Genomic DNA, 21,404 nt, shown 5'->3' with positions numbered 1-21,404 from the left:
TTAATTAACAAAACTAATATTTTTTTGAAATGTTAATTAAGGTGTCCACTTACATATTCGGTTAATAATTTTTATTTGTTTAAACAAAATTACTTTGTTACAATATAATATTCTAATACCAAAAAAAGTACTTGCGTAGCGTGAAAATATCTTTTGTGATGTAACTCTTTCAAAAGTACATAAAAATGGTTGCCAGCAGGGGTGTACATGTAGATTTATTAAATACACCTTGTGCGCCACCTAGGAATCAAGTCTAGAATCCGACACTCGAAATTTTTACTCTGTTACAATCGCACCCTGTTACAATTGACCCCACTCTCCCCTACTGTTATTTTAACAAACAAACTCCGTTATTTTAACTAACAAATTTCGCTTTTTTAACGAAAAATTCTAAGAAATAACTACATCAGCATTGTGATCATTAAGAGAAAATATAATAAGTAAGAATATCAGTAAGAGAAAATAAGGCAAACTGAAATTTGATGGAAACATCGCAAAAACTGGAATTTGAACTGAAAGGATTAAGAAAAAGAGGAAAACTTATTTATCAACAAAACAGCTAAAAATCATCAGATATGCAGAGAAAGACTGCAAAAAGAATGGGAATTTTTTACAGTGCGCCAATAAAACAGAAAAAAAAAGTATTTTTCTATAAACGGTTCCTTTTATGAGAAAAATATGGGTTTTTTTGTAGAATTTACAATTGATTTTTACAGTGTATTACAGATTTAACTCTATATCCACTTTTCTTCGAGTTTTCATCTGAAAAGAGGTAGACTTTTCTCGGTATCAGAAAAAAACATTAATTATCACTTGACTTTCGTCCATATATTGTGCTAATAAGAAGTCTTTGCTTATAAAATTTTAAACTCTCAATGCTTGTTCCAGGGAATTAAAACGCATGTATACCAAATGGGTATCTTTGACATAAGCTCGGAGTCAGAAAAAATATTGATTGGCACTTTACTTTCACCCACATTGTACTATAAAGAGGATGAGAAGTTTTGTTTATGAAATTTTAATTTGTGAATGTCTGGTCCAGGAGACCAAAACACATATATACCATCTAGGTACCCACACTAAAAGCTTGGATCTTTTGTTAAACATTCTGCTTTTGTTTTTTCAACATAACAAGACGTAATGGTGGTAAAAAGATGAGGTAAAAACTGTCATTATAAGTCTCATTTTTCTTGATCTCGTGTATGATATTGTCGCTTCAGCAAAATTAAGATAATTTTAAAAACCCATACTTCGAGTACACAAATCTAGTGTTTTTAATTTTTATCAAAAGATTTTCGCGCTCTTTCTCAAGAATACCAAGGATTTCTATTGCTCCAGCGACGTCATTCTTTTCCTTTGTCATGCAGATGGGTCACGCTGTAATATCTGTCATAGAATCTTTCTTTAGGTAAGACTGAAATGACACCTTGTCCAATGGACGAATGCTTTTTTCCCCCAAACAGTATTTTTGAATGTTCTACGTTATAAAACCGTATTAAAACTTGTGATTACTGACAAACATGTAGACACAATCCCCACGTAATGCTTTGAACATCCAAAACTCTGCCATCAATTTTCATTGCCGAATTTCATTGCAATTTAATAAAAAAAAATGAAAATTACCTTTTTCTGTAGTTTCATGGTGCCTAGATTGAACTATTGCTTTCTTTTGCGACTTTATTCCATTGGTATGCGTATTTGCAACTCGTTCTTCTATGTTTGACTATGTGTTGCCACCTAGCATGTCGAATAGAAATTGAGACGGTGTATAGATTTTTTCACATATGCCTATCATACTGCGATTCTCTTTAAATTTTGCACTTATTATTCTCAGCCAATAAATAACGTGTTTTGGTATCAGTAAAAATTATTTGGTTGATTAAAAATTTTAATCAATCGTTTTGTAATATATGCCTTCTTTTCAAAAGTAAATATGTAAATATTGTTTAAAATGATCAATTTATATCTGAGAATAAACCATCATGAGTCATAATAAAAAATTTTGTTACGAGAAAAACTAAAGTTAATAAAGGTCTACTTTAAGCAAAAGGTGTATTCCTCAAAATCATAATTTTAAGCCTGAAATAGCGAAAATCACATGCTATTTTTTCCCTATTTTATCATTCTTTGCCAAAAAGATTAAAAAAAAAGCAATATGTTTTAAATTGACGGATAAACTGTCATAACTATCATCAGAATTTTATTGCGAGATATATTTGTGTAAAGTTCTTAGAAAACTATTTGAAGAAAAGCCTATGCCTGGAAATTATTAATTGCGAACTTAAAATAAGGAAAAAATATCAATTTAACTTTCACCAGTAATATTATTCTTCAAATTGGATAATATATAAGGTTTAAATTAACGAATAAATCATAGTACCATAAAAATCTTGCTACGATAAAACCATTTTATAGTTCTCAGAAGTCTATTTAAAGCTAAAATGTCTATTTCAAGAAATGATTACCTTTAAACTAAAATAATGAAAAAAAAATCGATTTTTTTACTTACCACAGTATTGTTCTTCCTCAATTCAGAATGAAAACAAGAACCAATTAAATTAAAAGAAACTAATTTAATGAATTCTACCCAGTTTAAAATTCGAAACATGAAGTCAAAAGAAATTACTTTGAAATCAAAATGTTTAGAATAAGTTTTATTTGCAAAACATTTTTTCTCAATTCACTTTTGATTTTTAAATTTAATTGTAGTAGTATTAAGTGTATCTCTACATGCTGACATAGCTGGATTTATGTGAATGAAATATATTTAATAGCTTATTTATGTAAATGAAAACATATTCTTCATCTTTTATTAATGAAAATCAGAACATTAAGCAAGGCAAAGATTTTTATTTTATTTCATAAGCAGTAATTAATGAAAAAAATAAATAAAAATATAAGTAAAAATACTGCATAAATTTTATATACGTCTTGTAACTGCACTTTTCTATAAATCTGATAAAACACTTTTTTTATTCTACTGTAAGAAATGGGATAGTGTAAAATTAAAATTAAAAATCAGTGTCTTATTATTTATCACATTGATATATTTCGCAAGGTTTATATGCTCAAAATTATTTAATTCAAGTTTTAAGAATATCCGTGTACACATTTTAAATGCAAATTATTCAACAAAATTAATAAATTGCTTTATGCATCATGTATACCTCGTTTTACTTCCCTTTTCTCAAAACCTGATGAAATTTTATAAGTTGAAATTTTTTTGCTGTATGTCTTTAGAGTATATGAGTAGACATTTCAAATGCGAAGTATTCAATTATATTAATGAATTGCTCTATGAATTTAGTATACCTCTTTTCGCACTTCTTTCCCTTAAATCTCACGAAATTTTATTAAATTAAAATTTATTTACTACAGGTTGCTACTGTTTGTCTACGATAGGTACTCTGTCCGCCATTCGTCTGGAGGGGTGGCGGGGACTATGGTAACGAGGTATGATTATTTCAAGTAGGGGTGCGGGGTCCCTCTTTAAGACTGGTTTCGGTGGGAGAAAAGGAGACTTCTTTCTTCGATCTATTGTATTAGCCCTAGAGTTAAGAGAAATGAGCATTCGCGCCTGAAACATCGTTTAGAGCGTGTGATTCCTTTTTTTTTATCTTTTCTCTTTTTCAAAAGCTTCTGTTTTAGAAAAAAAATTTAAAAAATTTATATGTATGTATGGAATATGTATGGAAATTGTATAAAATTGTTTAAAGCAGCTCAATGTTTTATTAATAAATAACTCATCTATAAATTTATCATACATAGTAAATTGGTTATTAAGAAAAAAATAAATTTGCTAATAAAAACTGTTTTTAATAAATAGTGAAAAAAAACTGTACAGGTTACAATAAAATATGAATAAGAAAACGTAATTTAAGCAAAAAAAACTTCAGATAATTTCAGATGGTTTGATGGGTGCTGATAAAAATCATCGTTGATAGTTTTAGATTTCATCCTAGTTGCGGTCACTTGCTTTCAGTTTCAAAAAAAAAAAAAAATAAAATATTTAAAAATTAATAATCAAAACAAAGATATTTAATATTTCTCCGGCACAGATAACGTGAACTATTTTTATTTTCAGCAAAAGTTTTATCTCCTTTTAAAATCAGAGTTATTAAGTTTAAGCTCTTCACTTTTTCCAGAAAATTCAAGTAATAAAAGAAATTAACTGCTTTAAAAAATGTGCAAGTTTAGAAATTAAACCATCTAACAATCAATGAACATTCATAATAAATATCGTAAAATTAAAAAGTAATATTAAAAAAACCTGTACTACCCTTAATGTCAGAATTTGTTCACTTTTTTTCCTTTGTATTTAAAAAATAACAACTGATTGAATCGAGAGAATTATTTTAAGTAAGAAAGAAATATTCATGCGAATCTTAAAAAAGTTCTTGAATCAGATTAAATAAGTCTCCTACTGGTGGCTGAGTCAGCCAATCTGGTAAACTCCCCATACAAGCTATCATCGAAGGCGAAAGAAAAGGAGACCTCTTCATCGAAGCCACCCTCCCTAAAATGCTCTCTTCTTGTTTCCATAGCACCAGACTGCCGCAGACTTTGTGGCGGACAGAGTACCTATCGTAGACAAACAGTAGGGTATCCGTGTAGACATTTCAAAGGCAAAATATTCAATTATATTAATAAATTGCTTTATTCATCTCGTATTCTTCTACTTCACTTATTCCTAACCTGATGAAATATAATCAAATTGAAATTTATTTGCTACATGTTTTCAGAATATCTGTGTAGACATTTCAAAGGCAAAGTATTCATTTTTATTAATGTATACATTTTATATCCTTCTTTTACTCGACTTTTCTCTAAACCTGATGAAATTTGTTAAATGATTACTATATTTACTGCACGTTTTCAGGTTATCAGTGTACAGATTTCAAATGCGAAGTTATCATTTATATTAATAAAATGCTTTATACATTTTGTATATCTTTTTTTGCACCCCTCTCTTTTAAACCTCATGAAATTTTATTAAATTGAAGTTTATTTGCTACATGTTTAGGTTATCCGTGTAGACATTTCAAAGACAAAATATTCAATTATATTAATGAATTACTTTATACATCTAGTATACCTCTTTTATTCCGCTTTTCAAAACCTGATGAAATTTTATATTTATTATATAATTCAAAAATAAAATAGTGTGAAATTAAAACTCATACTCAGTGTTCACCAATTTCTCATATTGATATATTTAAGGTAAACTTGTTTAAAAATAATAATGAATTTGATTTATTTGTATTTAGGACATTAGGGTAGACATATCCAACGCAAAGAATTCAGCTGTTCGATACTTGGAAAGAAGATTACCACAACTCGATGATCCTTATCAAGTTGCCATAGTTACTTATGCTCTATTAGAAGCTGGTAGTGTAGAATCTGAAATTGGATTTAATAAGTTGGATAGATTGAAAAGAGAGAAAGGTTTACTTTAAACTATGTTTTCTGTATTAAACAAAAAATTGCCAAAATTGACTTTTCCATTTTATCAACAATTTTCGAAATATTTTTTTACTTATTTATTTGTTTTTATTTTAGAGGGAATGGTTTATTGGAGTCCCGATGATATCGTTTCATCTGAAATTCTTTACCAAAATCAAAGACCCTTTATTCTTCCTCGTCTTCCGAGTAAATATGATTCCGTAGCTGTAGAGGCTACAGCTTATGCCTTGTTGGTGTATGTCAGATATAATGGCATTATTACAGATCAAATAGTGAAATGGCTTAATACTATGAGGACGACAGATGAGGGTTTCATTTCATCGCAGGTTTGTGTTTAAAAGTTAATTTAAAGTAAATATTTACATTTAAAAAAAAAGTTAAATCCTGAAGTCGTTTTAAGTTACTTCTTTTTAGTTTTTTAGTTTGGAAGAATTAATTCATTTAGTTGTGAAGATTATTTAGCTACTCATTACAAAAAGTTGTGAATAATAAATAGAGGGGTTAGAGCATGCTAAATAAAACCAATTTTTTGAATGTTTATCGCCTTGAAATTGTTTTAATTTAGGATTTAAATGTTTGAATAAAAATAAGACAGCCAAAATTATATTTTTGTAAAGTCATTCATGTCTTGAGAATTATAAAAAGGTAAGAAAAAGCGAATTTTATATATAAATATTACTTTTTAAAAACTGCAGTTTTTTTTCAAAAATAAGTAGCCCTTTTTTAATTACATACCAAAAAAGAAACTTCGTATGTCTGTAATCCAGAAATATTTTACTTATATAATAAAATTAAATTACTTAAAAGTAAAAAAAGCGTGTAATAATGTAATTAAAAAGTACACTGTAAAAATTAATAATCAATTACTATAAGAAGTATTGGCACTCTGAGTGCATCATCTGTAAAATTAGCACATTTGTCTTCTTTACGATTTTAGAACCATGCTAGCTGTAAAGTTTTATAAAAATCGTCTTGCTTTGTATTATGGTTTCTAGACCGTAAAAGTAAAAAGTATTCTTCACCGTAAATTTCTCGGTTAATCGGATACACAGAATGCTGCCGGTTATTTTACTGTAATTTTGGAATGAAAATTCCAACAATGTAATATGGTTTAAGATACCAATATTAACGTTCAATAGTGAGCCAATTTTTCTGATAGTGTAATGATATTTATGCCTTTTTAATAGGATACTATAGTTGCAACTGAAGCTTTGATAGAATATTCATTCAGAACACATGTTCGAGACATTACGAGTATGAAAGTTTCCGTAGAATCAAGTTCAAATGCTGGAAAAATTCATCAAATGTCTATAATGGTTGACAATCTTGCTGAATCAAGAAGAATAGAAGTAAGTATAAAAAATTTATAAAACATGTATTTTGCGTTTGTAAGTTATAACGCTCGTCGTAAATTATATTAAATTATAAAGACTTCCATGAGTGCTTTAAATATTATGGCATAAAAATAATCTTTTACATAATTTTATAATTCGCATTAAAAATGTGCGAGTGTTACAATGAAATCAAATAAATACATAAACATATTATTTTGCAAATTTTTGTTCATATTGGAAAATGATAAATATAATTTATATTTCTCAGAGGAATATCTATTTTCAGTTGCTAAATTTACGCAACATGTTTGAGGTTTCAACAATGCACATTGTAGGATTTGTTCTTAATTTGACTTACAGGCGGTATGAAACCTCATACACTGTAAAAAATTCAATCACGGTAAAAAGTACCGGAACTCAGGGTGCAGGAATTTTTAACATATAATCCATTTTTACTAGGAGTGTTACAGAGCAAAAGATCTGATACACCGTAATTTTTTCAGTAATAATGACAGTAAAATCACTGAATCCCTCCAATCTAATAGATATTACTGTAAAAATTGTGGCATTTTATAACAAAAGTAAATTTTATGAATGATGCATTAAAAATGTTGGTACTTTATACCGAAATTTGATCCAAAATTCTTTACAGTGTAGGACAAACAGGAAAGCATGCAGGTTTTCAAAAATACAAAGCATAATTATTATGATGATAATAATTATGACATCTTAAAAACATCTTTTTAGCGTTTCAATTTTCAAAGTAATTGATTATGAAATAACGAAAAACGTTCATGAAAATCTTGCTCTTTATATTCACTTTCCGAAAAAGAGGAACTGATGTTGATGAAATGACCATAAAAGATATAATTGATGAAATGAAAGAAGGTTTCAAATGAAGTTACACAGTAAAAACTATGGTACAATGCCAATCCAAAAATCGATCCAAAAATATGTGAATAAATACTTCATTTCAAGATAATAGTGAATAGAGCGTTCATCTACTCTGTTAAAGAATGTAGTTGAATCTAAACACCAATAACTGAGAAGTTTTCAGTTTCATTTACTCCATTCAAGAATGATTTTTGCCAATTTTGGAGCAAGTTTGGAAACCTTCAGATGACAACGGTTGCTGCTGCAAATTCTACAGAAACAGAAGTTAAATGTAATAAAATACATGCATGTTTTTAGTTGTGTCATAAAGATAATTATGTTATCAGAAAACGATTTACATAAATCTGCCAATTGTATTATTTTTTTATGATATTTAATTTCTATCTACTTCTGTTTTGTTAAGCCTAGCTTAAATTCATCTCATTATTTTTTCTGTGCTGTCAGCGCTGTTAAGAGCCCTTTTTTGGACGTTGAGATCTATTCAGAAAACACAAGTTGCTATGTACTTTCGTTAAGTTTTATTTAAGCAAATTGCAAGTTTTCAATATAATTTTTTCGCATCCTGCATAAAGATAGAGCAGAACTAAAGTAATGTACACATTATTACAGACATTACATAATTGTTCAGTAACTTATTTTATTATGCACTACTCTTTCTTTGCCAGAAAATTATTGTTTGAGGCTTGGAATAACTCTTTTAAAGCGTTCTGTAGTTTCATCGGGGTACGATTTAAAAGCAACGTATCAATCTCAACTACTGAACAGGTCGATTTTCAAGCCATTTTAACTCATTACATTCAAACTTCCAAAAAGTGTCTGACAACTATTTTTGAACTAACTTTTACCCAATACTAAATTTCTTACTTCGTAAGTGAGGTTTATAATGTGATTACAACAATTGCGAACTCAGTTTAAAAGGATTTATTCTGATGCGTCAGTCTTTAATTAAAGTCTTTTTTTTTTAAAGCAGTTTTTCAGCAGACAGTTTTTTTCTCCCTGATTTTATACTTAAATCTATCGGAAAGAAAAGAAATTATTTCAAAAATTAAATTTGATTTAATATTCTTATGTTAAGATTAATTTTCCTTATTTAAGTAAAAACGGACAAAAACATCTAAGTGATGAGCCTTCTGAATAGTCAAGTAATATTTTAGAAATTATAAGTTAGCAATGTGAGTTAATAGACCGATCTGTCTCCGTACCTTCTATGTTGAAGGCTTCAATCTAACCAATTTCCCATTTCAAAAATCTAAGAAGAAGAAAGTTGATTATAAATTTAAAAAAAGATTTAGTTTTAACAAGCAGCATTTATAAAAGCTAAGCTTGAACTTAGAGGCACGTAACATCATATTGCATTAACGTTTTATAGGGTTATAATACCGTTGATGTACTTGCAGCAGTTCAAAAATTTAACTGTTTTGAGTTTTCAAAAATGTAACTATTTAACTAGTTTGAGTGGTCTACCAAATCACCTAATCATAATCACTAAATATTTTTGAGGTTAGTACGATTTAGGGATCAGATGATAAGCATTGGACAATCGGTTTCCTAAATCACACCACTTTCAAACCTTTCGAAAAAGCAAAGTAATCTTCATTACATACTGCACAAATATTACTACCAAAAATAATCCAGGTAGCTGAGGAATTGCATTCTATTATTAAAATGTTTCAAATTTTATTGTCAGTGATTTATGAAAAGTAAAAAGTTAAAATACTAAAAGTGGTACGAATTAGGCAACTTTACTGTGCTGTATCGCAAAAATAACTATACTTGTTATAATAACTATACTTGTTCCACCCCATATTTAAAGGAATACTAAATCTCAGTTCACACAGTGTAGTAACAACAGCTTTAGAAATTATAGCAAAATACATATGATTTGTTTAGAAAACACATTTATCTTAAGAAAACTATTAAAGACCTTATAGAAGAAAATTAAACTCTGATCGCAGCCAGCCACAACGTCGGTCTGAATTCAAAATGTTGCGCTTTTCTGGAATGTTTCTTGGCGCCGTTTTTACTAAGCAATTTAATTGTGCCTATGTTTAAATCCCTCCAATAGCTTAGTGGTAGGCGGATCATAAACTTTTGATGGTGGACAAGGCATTGGTGGTGTGTATGATTTTTCTCTTAAATTAATGTGAATTCCGGTTAGTTTCCTTTGAAAAGTTCTCCAAATAGACGGAATTGTCAATGCTTAATCAAGGACTTGCCTTGTCTTCTGGGTCAGATTCAAATTTGTAAAGCTACGGGATTCAATTTTGATATAGTCACAAAATCTATGTGGATTAGCTGTTAAACGCCGAGGATGAAATAAAATTAACTAAGGAAACAGTTTAGAGAAAAAGGTAATGCTATTTTTATTATCTGGTAATGCTATTTTTTTTATAATTTTAAAAAGAGTTTGATTATTATTAAAACTATTTATAATAAATTAATGTATTAAAGTAAAGATTTGGATCATTAACTATTGTTAAAATTTTAACAGGTTATTTCCGAACCACTAGTTGGGAAACAACAATCTAAACAATAATGCAACCAGTTTAATTAATGAATCAATATAAAAATAACAATTCTTAGTACATATATATATATATATANATTTTGGTTTAGTAACAATAAGTTCCCACGATATTGAAATATTAAGTACCGAATTCTTGTGTATATAGGTGCATATAATATATATATGTATATATATATATATATATATATATATACATATATATATTATATGCACCTATATACACAAGAATTCGGTACTTAATATTTCAATATCGTGGGAACTTATTGTTACTAAACCAAAATTCATTATTTTATCATCAACTCTTGTCGCAAATAGCCATCTTATTGCCATAGCAGCATGAATGTTTATTTTCTGTTATTGAGTCAGCTGGTTTGTTCCAGGAGTTTCGGGATATTTAATCAAAATTCCCTTTGGTCAATAGTGACCAAAAGACTTAGAATTTATTCCACTGGTCATTGGTAAGTACACTTGTCGATGGTAATTCGTATCCGGAATCCACGCTTAGCCAAGCACACGGGAAATGATCGTGCTTTAAATTGAGTGCTTTTTCCAGCCTGCATACATTTGTTTAAGTATATTACATTATTCTTTTTTTAAAAAAAAACTATACTTGTAAGTTAGAATATTTCAAATTATACACTGTTATAAATTTCTTAAAGGAAATGATTAAATTGCAATATATTTAATTGACAATTTACCATAATCAAACAAAAAAGATTTCAAGTCCAGGATTGTAAGTTGTAATATTTCAAACCATACAATGTTACAAATTTCTTGGAAAAATGGTTAGATAACACTTTATTTTATTGTTAATTTATCATATTCAAGCAAAAGAGTCAAATAACCATGAACAAGGTAGTATTCAAACTCTTAATTGTGAAAAAAACCCGCTTATTAACTGCTATCACATAATACGGTTAAATAACCAGAATTTTATCGTACCAACTAGACCCACCTAAGAAAACCACTCAGTTTCCTGCTAATGGGTATATATTTATAATAGCCAAGAGCTCTAATCTTCATTCGCTAATCATTCCCTTCAACAGATGAAGAGCTTCCAGTGTCATGCACTCTCCAATTTGTGACCCTGGGTTATTAGAATATGATACTCTCATCTACGCATAGATGGCCGCATCATAAAGCTGCTAAACTATCTCCAATATCCAGTTAAATTTTTTTAATGGTTTTGAAACCCTGCTAGTCGTAAATGGTTGAAACCGTATAATTTTGTATTCATGGTTTTTTAATCAAACGGTTCCAAAACTGTAAAGGTTGAAAATGTTCTTTTCTGTAAACTTTATGGATAATTGGTTGGACAGACTGCTCCTGGTTATTTTCCAACGATTTTAGAATAAAAATTTTAATAGTGTATGCGTCTATTAGTCTTAAACATGAATAGATTTCAGCCGATACCCAATTATCGTATAAATATTCAAAAATATTCAAAAATTACAAAATATTAAAAATTAATGCTGAGTTAAAAAAATCTTTTTAAAGCACTAAAAATTGATTTTAAAATACTAAACTTCTTTCTCAGAACGTAAATATTTCTTCTGAAGTTGCTTTGTAATATAATAAACTGACAAGATCTTATTTTATGAGTTTTTATAGTCTATTATAAAAAGAAATTCAAATGAAAGAATACGAAACATTTAAAGGTTCATTAAAACGTTTGAAAGAAACTATCAACTTTTCTTAAAAAGTATTACTAAGATTTTTAGCTTTAGCAAAAATTTAAAAAAAAAAAACACATTAAAAATATTCACACTTTATTGTGATACTTGGTGTGCCTTATTGTAAGACAAATCCTGTGCATTTTTGCTAAACTTAAAAAATAGGGAGATAAAATTTCATTAACGACATACCAAAACTTTTTTTTTCTACTCTGTTGAACACTGATTTGGATTAAAAATCTCAACATTTCAACGTATAATTCTCTTAAGGAAATAAGACGCGTAGTCTTTCAAGATAGTAATACAGCTTTTTTTTCTTGTATTTTAGGTAGCTCCTAGAGTTTGGGGTCATGCTGAAATAATAGCTAAAGGATCTGGGTTATCAGTCCTTCAGCTGGATGTTGGATACAATGTTGATAGGGATTTTCTTCTAATTCAGCCACCTGTACCTTCATTTGATTTGACGGTGAAGGGATATTACCATGGAAGAAATAAATCTCACATGAATATTGAGAGCTGTGCTAAGTATGTGCTAAGAGTCATTATCTTTATTATTTAATTGAGTTTATAAAAAAATATTGTTTATTAAAATACAGAAAACCTTTTTAGCGAACTGATTAAACGAAATATTAATCATTGTCATAAGTAAATATTTATTGTTACCATAAATATTAAATTTATCAAAATTATTTGTACTCATGAAACTTCTGTTAGCGATTAATATTGGTTCTTTTGCAAGATTAAAAAAAATCCTTTATAAATGCTTTTTTTTTAAATATCATAATATCATTGCAAGTTAAGTACATCATTATTATATTTTTTAATAATGAGTAATATTTTTTTATTAAAAAATTCCAACTAAGTAAATACATTTATAATGTTCTATAATATATACCATAAAATAGTTTATAGTGCATATTATGTCCTCTTATAATAAAATATACTATAAAATAACATACTGAATTCATATAAGTTTTTGTTATTAGTAAAATTTGACGGTCTATGAATTATTATTTTTACCAAAAAGAGAAAAAATGTATAGCACGCTGGTCATATTTTGAACATTTAAAGTTTTTGGAGAAAAATTGATTTTTGAATATCAGTTCAAAAAAGAGTTTGAATATCAATAACAAATCTTCATCGTCAATTTTTGCTGGGTGTGATTACATGTGATTCTTAAACCAAAAGTTATATTGAAAATTTAGAAAAAAGGGGCTCATTATATTCTTTACTGAGACTATAGTCTACCACTCTAAATTAAAAAATTAAAATGTAATTATTTAAGTTGTGTTTAATTTTTTTTTTTCATTTTCATAGCTACTAATAGCATAATTTGCGAAGAGTCTTCTTTCTCGTAGATGATTTACTATTTAACTGTTTTCAAAACAGTATAAATTCTAAAAATTTTTTTTAAATTTTCTTTCTTGGAAAGAAAATATATATATAAATAGTGGAAAATTTTGACATATAACCTATTTATTGACTTTCAAGTTCCACATTTCCTTTTATGTTTAACCTTTAACTGTTTGCATTACGGCATACGTAATTCTTTATATAATTTAAGGGGGGAATAGTTAAAAGGTTAAATAAATATGCCAGATTACATGAAAAATATAAATTAATATAATAAATACAAGATTATATGAAAATACTAAAGTTCCCAATATTTTCACGTTGGTCTACCGTACCTTTTATGGAGATATTTTTATTTCTTTTCTACGCAGACAAAGTAAAAAATGTTCCGAAATATTAAATTTGCAATAAATACTTAATATTTACCCATTGAAACAAAAAATAAGTACATTTTTCTTCTTTTGTTTTGCTTTTATTTTTCTAAGTAAAATTCTGAGAAATATTGCTTTAATTTCTTAAAATATATCTTTTTTTATAATTCAATAAAAATAAACAAAAGTGATTTTTATTTCATTATGAATTGACATTGCCTTTCTTCTCCTATTACGATTTTAATTTGGTATCAGTCTAAAGCTTCCTTATTCGAATAGATTTGATTTCCATGTGATGGTTAAATATTATCTTTGACGTTCTGTGTCCGGAAGTTGTTAAAAATGTAATAAACTCTGAAACTTACCCAATTAAAATCCATAATAAATCTTTCTTTTACTTGTGTAGATGGACATATACAAAGGAAAGTGAAACAAGTGGTGTTGCTGTGATGGAAATTGCATTACCCACAGGTTATTTAATCCATAAACCAGATATGGACACTTACGTCTTTAGCAGAAAAGTGCCAAGACTCAAAAGAGGTCGGGTTTACCCAAAATCTGCTGTCTTCATGTTTGATTACGTAAGATATTCATGGAAATAATGTGTATAACTTTCAATTATTATTTTTTTGCTGGTCATTAATGAAAAGAAAATAATTTGCTTTACAGTTAGATACATCATGGTTGTGTGTTAATTTTACTGTCCAAAGATGGTATCCTGTGGCAAATTTAACAAGATATCTCAAAGCTAAGGTGTATGATTATTATACCCCAGGTAATCATGTTCTTTTTTTTTTTAAATAAATAAGTAACTATGGAGAAATTTTAACTACACATTTAATTGCAACAAGAATGTATTATATAGTTTCAGTCACTATAGCTTTATATTAATCAATCAATTAATTTATTGACACTCCGATGAGTTTAAATAATTATACGATTTAAGAGTATAAATTTATAAGCTTGCTATTTTAAAACTTTGGTAGCGTTAACGATTTATTGGAATTATTTATTGCATTTACTTGGAAATTGTATGTAGCGCAAGATTAAGACGTATAACAAATTATTGCAAATAATACAATCATGTAATTCAAGCACTGTGGAGTTCACGGAAACAACTAAAATTAGCCTGAAACAAGAGTATCGAATTGTTGTTTCAGGATAATTTTATTTCAAGCACCACTGAATGTTGTTCTGGGCTATTATTGTCTCAGATATTAAACTTTGGGTCAATTCATAATTTTTCATTTATTATTTTTGATTGAGGTTTGCAACAATTGAGGTTTGCGGCAAATATATGTTCTAATACTATGTAGATAAGGTACATACGGAGATATTCTGCGTATCAATCAGACTTGAAAGTACTGCTTAATGCAAAACTCCTTAAACACTTCCCCGTTGCATCCTTTTTGTAACATTTTTATAGGTTAGTGCCTTTTTTTGAATTGGAATAATTATTATGTTTAAGAGTTAATAAAATATAGCTTAGTACATTTATGTTAGGATTTTCATTCTAAAAGTACGGTAGAAAGATCGGCTGCAGTTTGTCCATTCAATTAACCATAGAACTTACGGCTTTCTTTACCTTTAAGTGTTTGAAACCGCTTGCAACTAATATGATTAAAAGACAGCGAATAACAAACTATACGGTTTTGTAACCATTTACAAATAGTATGTTTTCAAAACTGTGAAAATGATATCTAACTGGACATAGGAGTTAGGTTATGCTAGGTTTTTCGTTAGGTATTTTACATAAGAGTTAGGCTTCGGTTGAGCTTTGTTTTGCCAAGCGAATCATGGAATGTGGTTTACTTAGATTATCTGGTAGTGCCATCTATCGTGAAAGATAGAGAAAATAGACTTTTTGTGTTAAACTCTGGGGTGTTGTCATCTATGAGTGAGCGAGAGTTTTGTATTCCAATTGCCCAGGGTCACCAACTGAGAAAAGCAGGACACTGGAAACTACTCATTTTTTGCAGGAATGGAGAAAATATCATAGTGTCTACGTGAGGATTCAAACCCTTTCACTCCGGTCATGAAATTGATAGCTTAGCCCTCTCGGCTAAAGCATGTACCTAGTTGCAATGTTCTAGTTGCAATGCTACCTAGTTGTTGCAATGCATGTATCTAGTTGCAATGCTCGGTTAAAGCATGCACCTAGTTGCAAAGTAATCATCACACACTTATTGCTATAAGACTATTAGGCACCCGCTGTTGTGTTATGTATCTAATGACGGAGAACAAAAACTTGAATTCGTCATCCCTATCACATGGATTAGCTTACAGCTTTGGAAAAAAAGTGCTCTCGATTCTCTTTGGCTATGGGGGCCTAGTTGGACGTATAAAATTCTAGTTGTGCAACCGTATTGGTTGAAAACCATCAATAAACAATTTTTCTCACAGTTAACAGTTTGAATACCATCTTTTTTATGGTTATTTTACTGTTTCGGTAAAATATGATAAAATAACAATGAAATAAATTGTTTTTTTAACTATCTTTTTGAAGAAATTTCAAACAGAGTGTTATATTATTTTAATACGTTCACTTCTTCTAAAAGTGCACATAGAATTCAAATAGTTAAAGAAAACAATTGTTATAAGATTCATTATTATGATTGATAAAATACGTTTCTTTTACTTTATTACTTCAATTTAACAAACATCAATAGTGCTTACGTAACATTAAACTAACATTAAATAAACATTTCCATTTGACATGAATTATTATTGAATTATGAACATGACGTGACAAACAAATGTATTATTATGATCTCCATTAATTAGATAAAATAATCTTTTGTTATGTAAGGCATTATAAAAATAAAACTATTAAGTTCGCCATGCTTTGTTGTGTGATAACTAAGGAGTCTTACGATTACACAAAGAGGAATATAAAAATCTAAAAATTGTAAACCTGGAGACAAATTAACGTTAGCATAATTAGCCAGCACTGAGGCAATACATTGCATAGATATTTCCTAGCTATAGCACCAGACTTAATTTACAATTTTGAAATCTTTGAAGGAACTAAAAAAGCATGCAAATGAGGAGTCTCAGAATAATATTTATGTGAGGAAAAATAAATATTTAACTCAGCTTAAAATTTTGGAGTTGGAGGATTAAAACACCAAAACCTGCTAGATAAAACTTGAAGGCATTTCTAATGACACCTTTCACCTTCTTTTAGATTCCTTCAGTGATGAAACAATGTTTGGTACTTTTAATCTTATCTTTTCCGTCGATGATTAGAGATTTTTGATCCCAAGTTGAGAACCATGATATATTGGATATTTTATCAAGTTTAAATGCTGGATTCTAGAGACGAATTAATATTTTAATAAACTTTTGTTAGAGAATTTTACTACCGTAGTATTTCAACGTTTCCTATTTGAAATTAATCTTACATATTTTTTTTTTCCAGAGAGGTACAAAGAGACTATATATGAAGACTTTGATTTATTTGTTTTGAACATTTGTGAAGTTTGTGGTTCCTATCAATGTCCGTATTGTCCTTACTTCAGTTTTGCTGAAAGAATTAATATGCAATGGATATTATTACTGACATTAGCTTCACTGGTTATAATTATAAATAACAAAAGGCTGTCCTACTAATATGCCAATTCATTTAATCAATTTATATTTTTTATTAATTGAATTTATTGTTTGAGAGTGTTTATACGCTAATACGAAATGTTATAACTCATTTTGTTGTCACAAATAACCTGCATTTAATTTTAGTGAGGTACGTTTAAGTACTTTGTATTATTTCCTACGTTTAACGTTTGATTTCCATCACATAAACTACCTGTGTTCATTTTTACTTTGTGATACAATTGTATTATAAACATTTGTAAATACAATCATTTTTATTATCGCGCTGAACTTATAACCTCGATAGAATTTATTTTTTATAATTATTTCATGAATAAAATTTATCATCTATTAGATATGATATGTTAAGCATGAATTAAAGTATTAGCGTTGATTTAATAAAACTTGTATTGATTTCATGGATTTAAATTACTGATTGCAAAAATTTTGCAAATATTTAAGTAAATTAATAAAATTCACTGATAATTATTAGATTTTCAAATGTGTGTACTCTTTTTCATTAAGTTTATAATAAATTATATTAAACTGTTTGTTTTGTGTTGTTTCGAATAAAACACTTTTGTTACAAAAGATGGATAGGAAAGAATAAACAAAAATTCAAACATGATCACTTACTATTTAAATGTAGACTGAGAAAATAAATATGGTTCAAACTACCGGAATATGGTAAAAATTGACAGATGTCACGAATAACTTAACTGTATGTTGTAGGCTAATTGAAAAATTCTGTTCTGGAAACTGCTGATGACACCTCACAATGCGCTTAAAAACTCACTGCAATAATCATCAAATGGCATCTGCAGTTTGCAAAGAGCCGGATTTTCCAATTGGTCTATATACTGCAGCAGATGTTTCTCAGAATCACTAATAAAAATATTTACTGCATGAAAGAAAAAGAAAGGGATAAAATAAAGAAATGCATATTTTAAAAATTAAGAAGAAAAAAAAACTTAAAAGTATTTTAAAATTGTATTAAAAAAACCTAATAAAAATATACAGCAAAAATAGAACGATAAATCACAATTTCTTACAGAAAAAATATGATGATACAACAGTGAGCAATGTCTTTCTTTCTGTTAAATGCAAAAAAAAAAAAAAAAATTGGAAGAGGAGAATAATTGAAATGGCCTGAAAATAATTGACCTATTCCAATTCAATAATTGACCTATTCCCAAAATTTATAAAATGAAGTTTTGCTTGATACAAGAAGTTTGCATCACTTTTGGTACTATTTCCTTGTTGGACAAAAGTTTGACATCACTATGTCGGAGTAAAATTGTACATTAATTCCACTACATAAAATAGAGGTGCGAAAAAAAAATTGGACACTGCGAAAAAAAAATTGGAAAATTGTTACCGTATGAGACGAAAAAATTACCAAATATATGGTTTAAATACTATATATTTTGGTTTTCATTACTTTAATTATGTTTTTTTACTTCTTTTTTACCAAAAATATTATTACCATACCTTGCTGTAATTTCATCTGAACTTCTTTTTCTCTGCAAGAATCTAGTATGTTTAACATGCTTCAATTAAACACTAGAAATAGTCATTCAGGCCCCTTTTCCTTTTGTTAGAATTGAAGAAACAATAATTTAATTATAATGGAAAAAAGAAACAAAATTGAAATAATTAGATGGTTCAGTTAAAAATTACATCAAAGCCCTGTTATCACAGTGCCGCCATTTTAAAGAAACTATACCATGAAGCATGATAAACAGTTTATAATGTTTATTATCATGATGTTTATTATCTATTTGGTAAAATATATTGTTACTAAACTCTTAAAATTGCCAATTAAATGCTCAAATGAAAAGTACGTTCTGAAGATAAGTTTTTTTCCGGTAAATTTACTTTTCAATCTAGTATTTTTAATGAAAGTGCTGATAATAAGAACTATAAATTTGAAAACCAGAAGTTTTGATGAATCATTGTTAGAAGGTACAGTAAAATTATTAAATAAATAACTTAAATACAAATAATTTGAATGTTTTCATAGCAGAATTCTTGATAATTTTCAGCAGAAATTTCTCACTGTAAAAACTGGATACTCAAATATCACGAAACTTTATTCGTTTTTAATGAAACCATTTTTGAGCAAAAATTTCGTCAAATTGAAGAAATAATTATCCACACTTCTTCTCCTCAGAGAAACGAATTTCGGGAAAAGTAAAGAAATATTTCGTCATTCTTTTTCGTCAAAAAATAAAATACCATGAGACATTCATAGTGCTTCATGGTATATAACGGATTGATCACTTTTTCATGGACACCATATAGGTAGATCAACGTTTCCCCGACAACGCAAGAGGGATAGACAGAACAGAGAAATAAACTATATCCATACCCGAAGAGGGACTCGAACCTGGCTTTTACTGCATAAGGTCCACTCGATCCTTGACCAGGATAGAGACTGGCCTTCTTTTCGTCATTCTAATTTCGATTGTCTAGTCATCACTTTAGTTAACAATCTCCCATAATGCACTGTAATGAGGTTCCGAGTTGAGGAAACATTTTCGTCATATAATTGAGAGTTTACGTTTTGCCGCAAATAACGTGAGTTAGTAACGAAATGATTTTCACAATTAAAGAAATACAGCACAAGGGCTGTGGAATCGTCAAAATCGTTTATTCTGTTGAATCGTTTTATTTCTGAGAGGGCTCTTCCTAACAAATACGTTTTTTTTTTGTTAGAATTATTTTTTCAGAGTTACGTACTTAAAGAATATGAAATGAAATGAAATAATCTAAGCGAAACTATGTTAACTGAATAGTTATCAAATTAAAGTAAGAAACATCCGAGTTAACAATTTAATTTTGAATGAGATCTGAACTCCAAGCCCCTTAATTGGTTTTTACTTTTTTTTTCTTTCAGTTATGCATCTCAAGAGCTTCTTTGTTGAACTACAAAATAGTTATTCGCGTTTATGAAATTACTTCGCAAGAAACTTAATCAAACTCGTTCATGCGTAAAATAATTTTCAAAATATGTTTGCCATTTTTTATTTTTTTTATTTAAAATCATTAAAAATAACAGTTTAAAATAAAATTTAATTGAATATAATTTACATTCCGACAAATTTTTGAATATATAGGTAACAGCACAGTAATTTCATATTAGTGAAAGCGAAATATTGAATAACTACCTAAGAGCAAAAAATTAAAAAAAACATTAATCTTAATTAAAGGTCATATCCAGAACTTTAAGTTTCCAGAGTTAATTAATTATCCTTTCAATTAGAAGCTATTCAACTGTTTCATTTAAGATATTTGAAATTAGTTTTTAGAAATATGTAGTTTTACATGATGTAAAATTTTTGTGTCTTAAAATTAAAAAATACTAAATAAAATAATAATTTAAATTGCTTATTTGATCAAAAATTAAAGAGATAATTGTCCAAAATGGGTAGGTTTCATATTGTGCGCAAAAAAGAAATTTACATTTATAATTATTCAGAGAGTTTAAAACGCAAGATTATCCAGAGAAAATATGTTTTTGAGTCTGATTTCGTAACTTAAAATATCGTCTGCACTAATTAATAAGCTTATTTGAAGTCATCAGCTCGAATCATTAAAATTGAGTCATCGAACGTGACGATTCGGTCATTATATCAAAAGTAATTCAGGGTGGTAAATTTTTTTCACGTACTAAATATAATGAAGGCATGGTTATTTTGTTTTTAAAAATGTGATAGTTAAAACAAATCAATTAATGAAAAAAATTATAACATTTTGGTTTTAGCTTGATATTGGTATGCATTTTAATAAATTTTCTGTTTAAAAAAATAACGAGAAAATTTACTAAACCTACGTTTGGGCATTTCGAGCATCTTGCTTTAATGGATAAACAGAGTACAAAACTGGAAGAAAAATATAATTAATTATATCTGATTGTTCTGAAAAAAAAAAAACAAGTGCTATTATAACACTAAAATTTTTTCCTAAAATAGTTATGATATTTTTTTACCAGAGGAATGAATACTTCAAAAAGAAGCAGAAATAGAAATTAAAAAATGGAAATTACCATTTTAACGATTTAAAAAATGCTAGTCAGATTTAAAATGTTTTTATGGGTAGGTTTTAAGAACCAGGAGTACTGTATCCATTTTTTTTTTCCGTTTAGACTGTAATGCTTTCGGAAGCTAATGAAATATTCAATGACCTTTTTGAATAT

The 21,404-nt window shown here is 28.2% G+C and overlaps 1 protein-coding gene across 1 annotated transcript in view; it reads left to right on the top strand.

The window, feature by feature from the left end:
* Positions 1–17,757, top strand: part of LOC107448567 (CD109 antigen) — a 129,470-nt gene extending 111,713 nt beyond the window's left edge. The window contains exons 27-33 of the mRNA XM_016063821.3: positions 5,268–5,445; positions 5,560–5,789; positions 6,651–6,812; positions 12,220–12,416; positions 14,022–14,196; positions 14,285–14,390; positions 17,037–17,757. Coding sequence (XP_015919307.1) covers positions 5,268–5,445; positions 5,560–5,789; positions 6,651–6,812; positions 12,220–12,416; positions 14,022–14,196; positions 14,285–14,390; positions 17,037–17,227 — 1,239 coding nt within the window. The 3' untranslated portion in view covers positions 17,228–17,757. The remainder of the gene's footprint in view (positions 1–5,267; positions 5,446–5,559; positions 5,790–6,650; positions 6,813–12,219; positions 12,417–14,021; positions 14,197–14,284; positions 14,391–17,036) is intronic.
* The last annotated feature ends 3,647 nt before the right edge of the window (positions 17,758–21,404 follow it).

The sequence above is a fragment of the Parasteatoda tepidariorum genome, chromosome X1, assembly GCF_043381705.1.
Source record: "Parasteatoda tepidariorum isolate YZ-2023 chromosome X1, CAS_Ptep_4.0, whole genome shotgun sequence".
NCBI lineage: Eukaryota > Metazoa > Arthropoda > Arachnida > Araneae > Theridiidae > Parasteatoda > Parasteatoda tepidariorum.
This window is presented reverse-complemented; position numbering and strand designations above follow the sequence as displayed.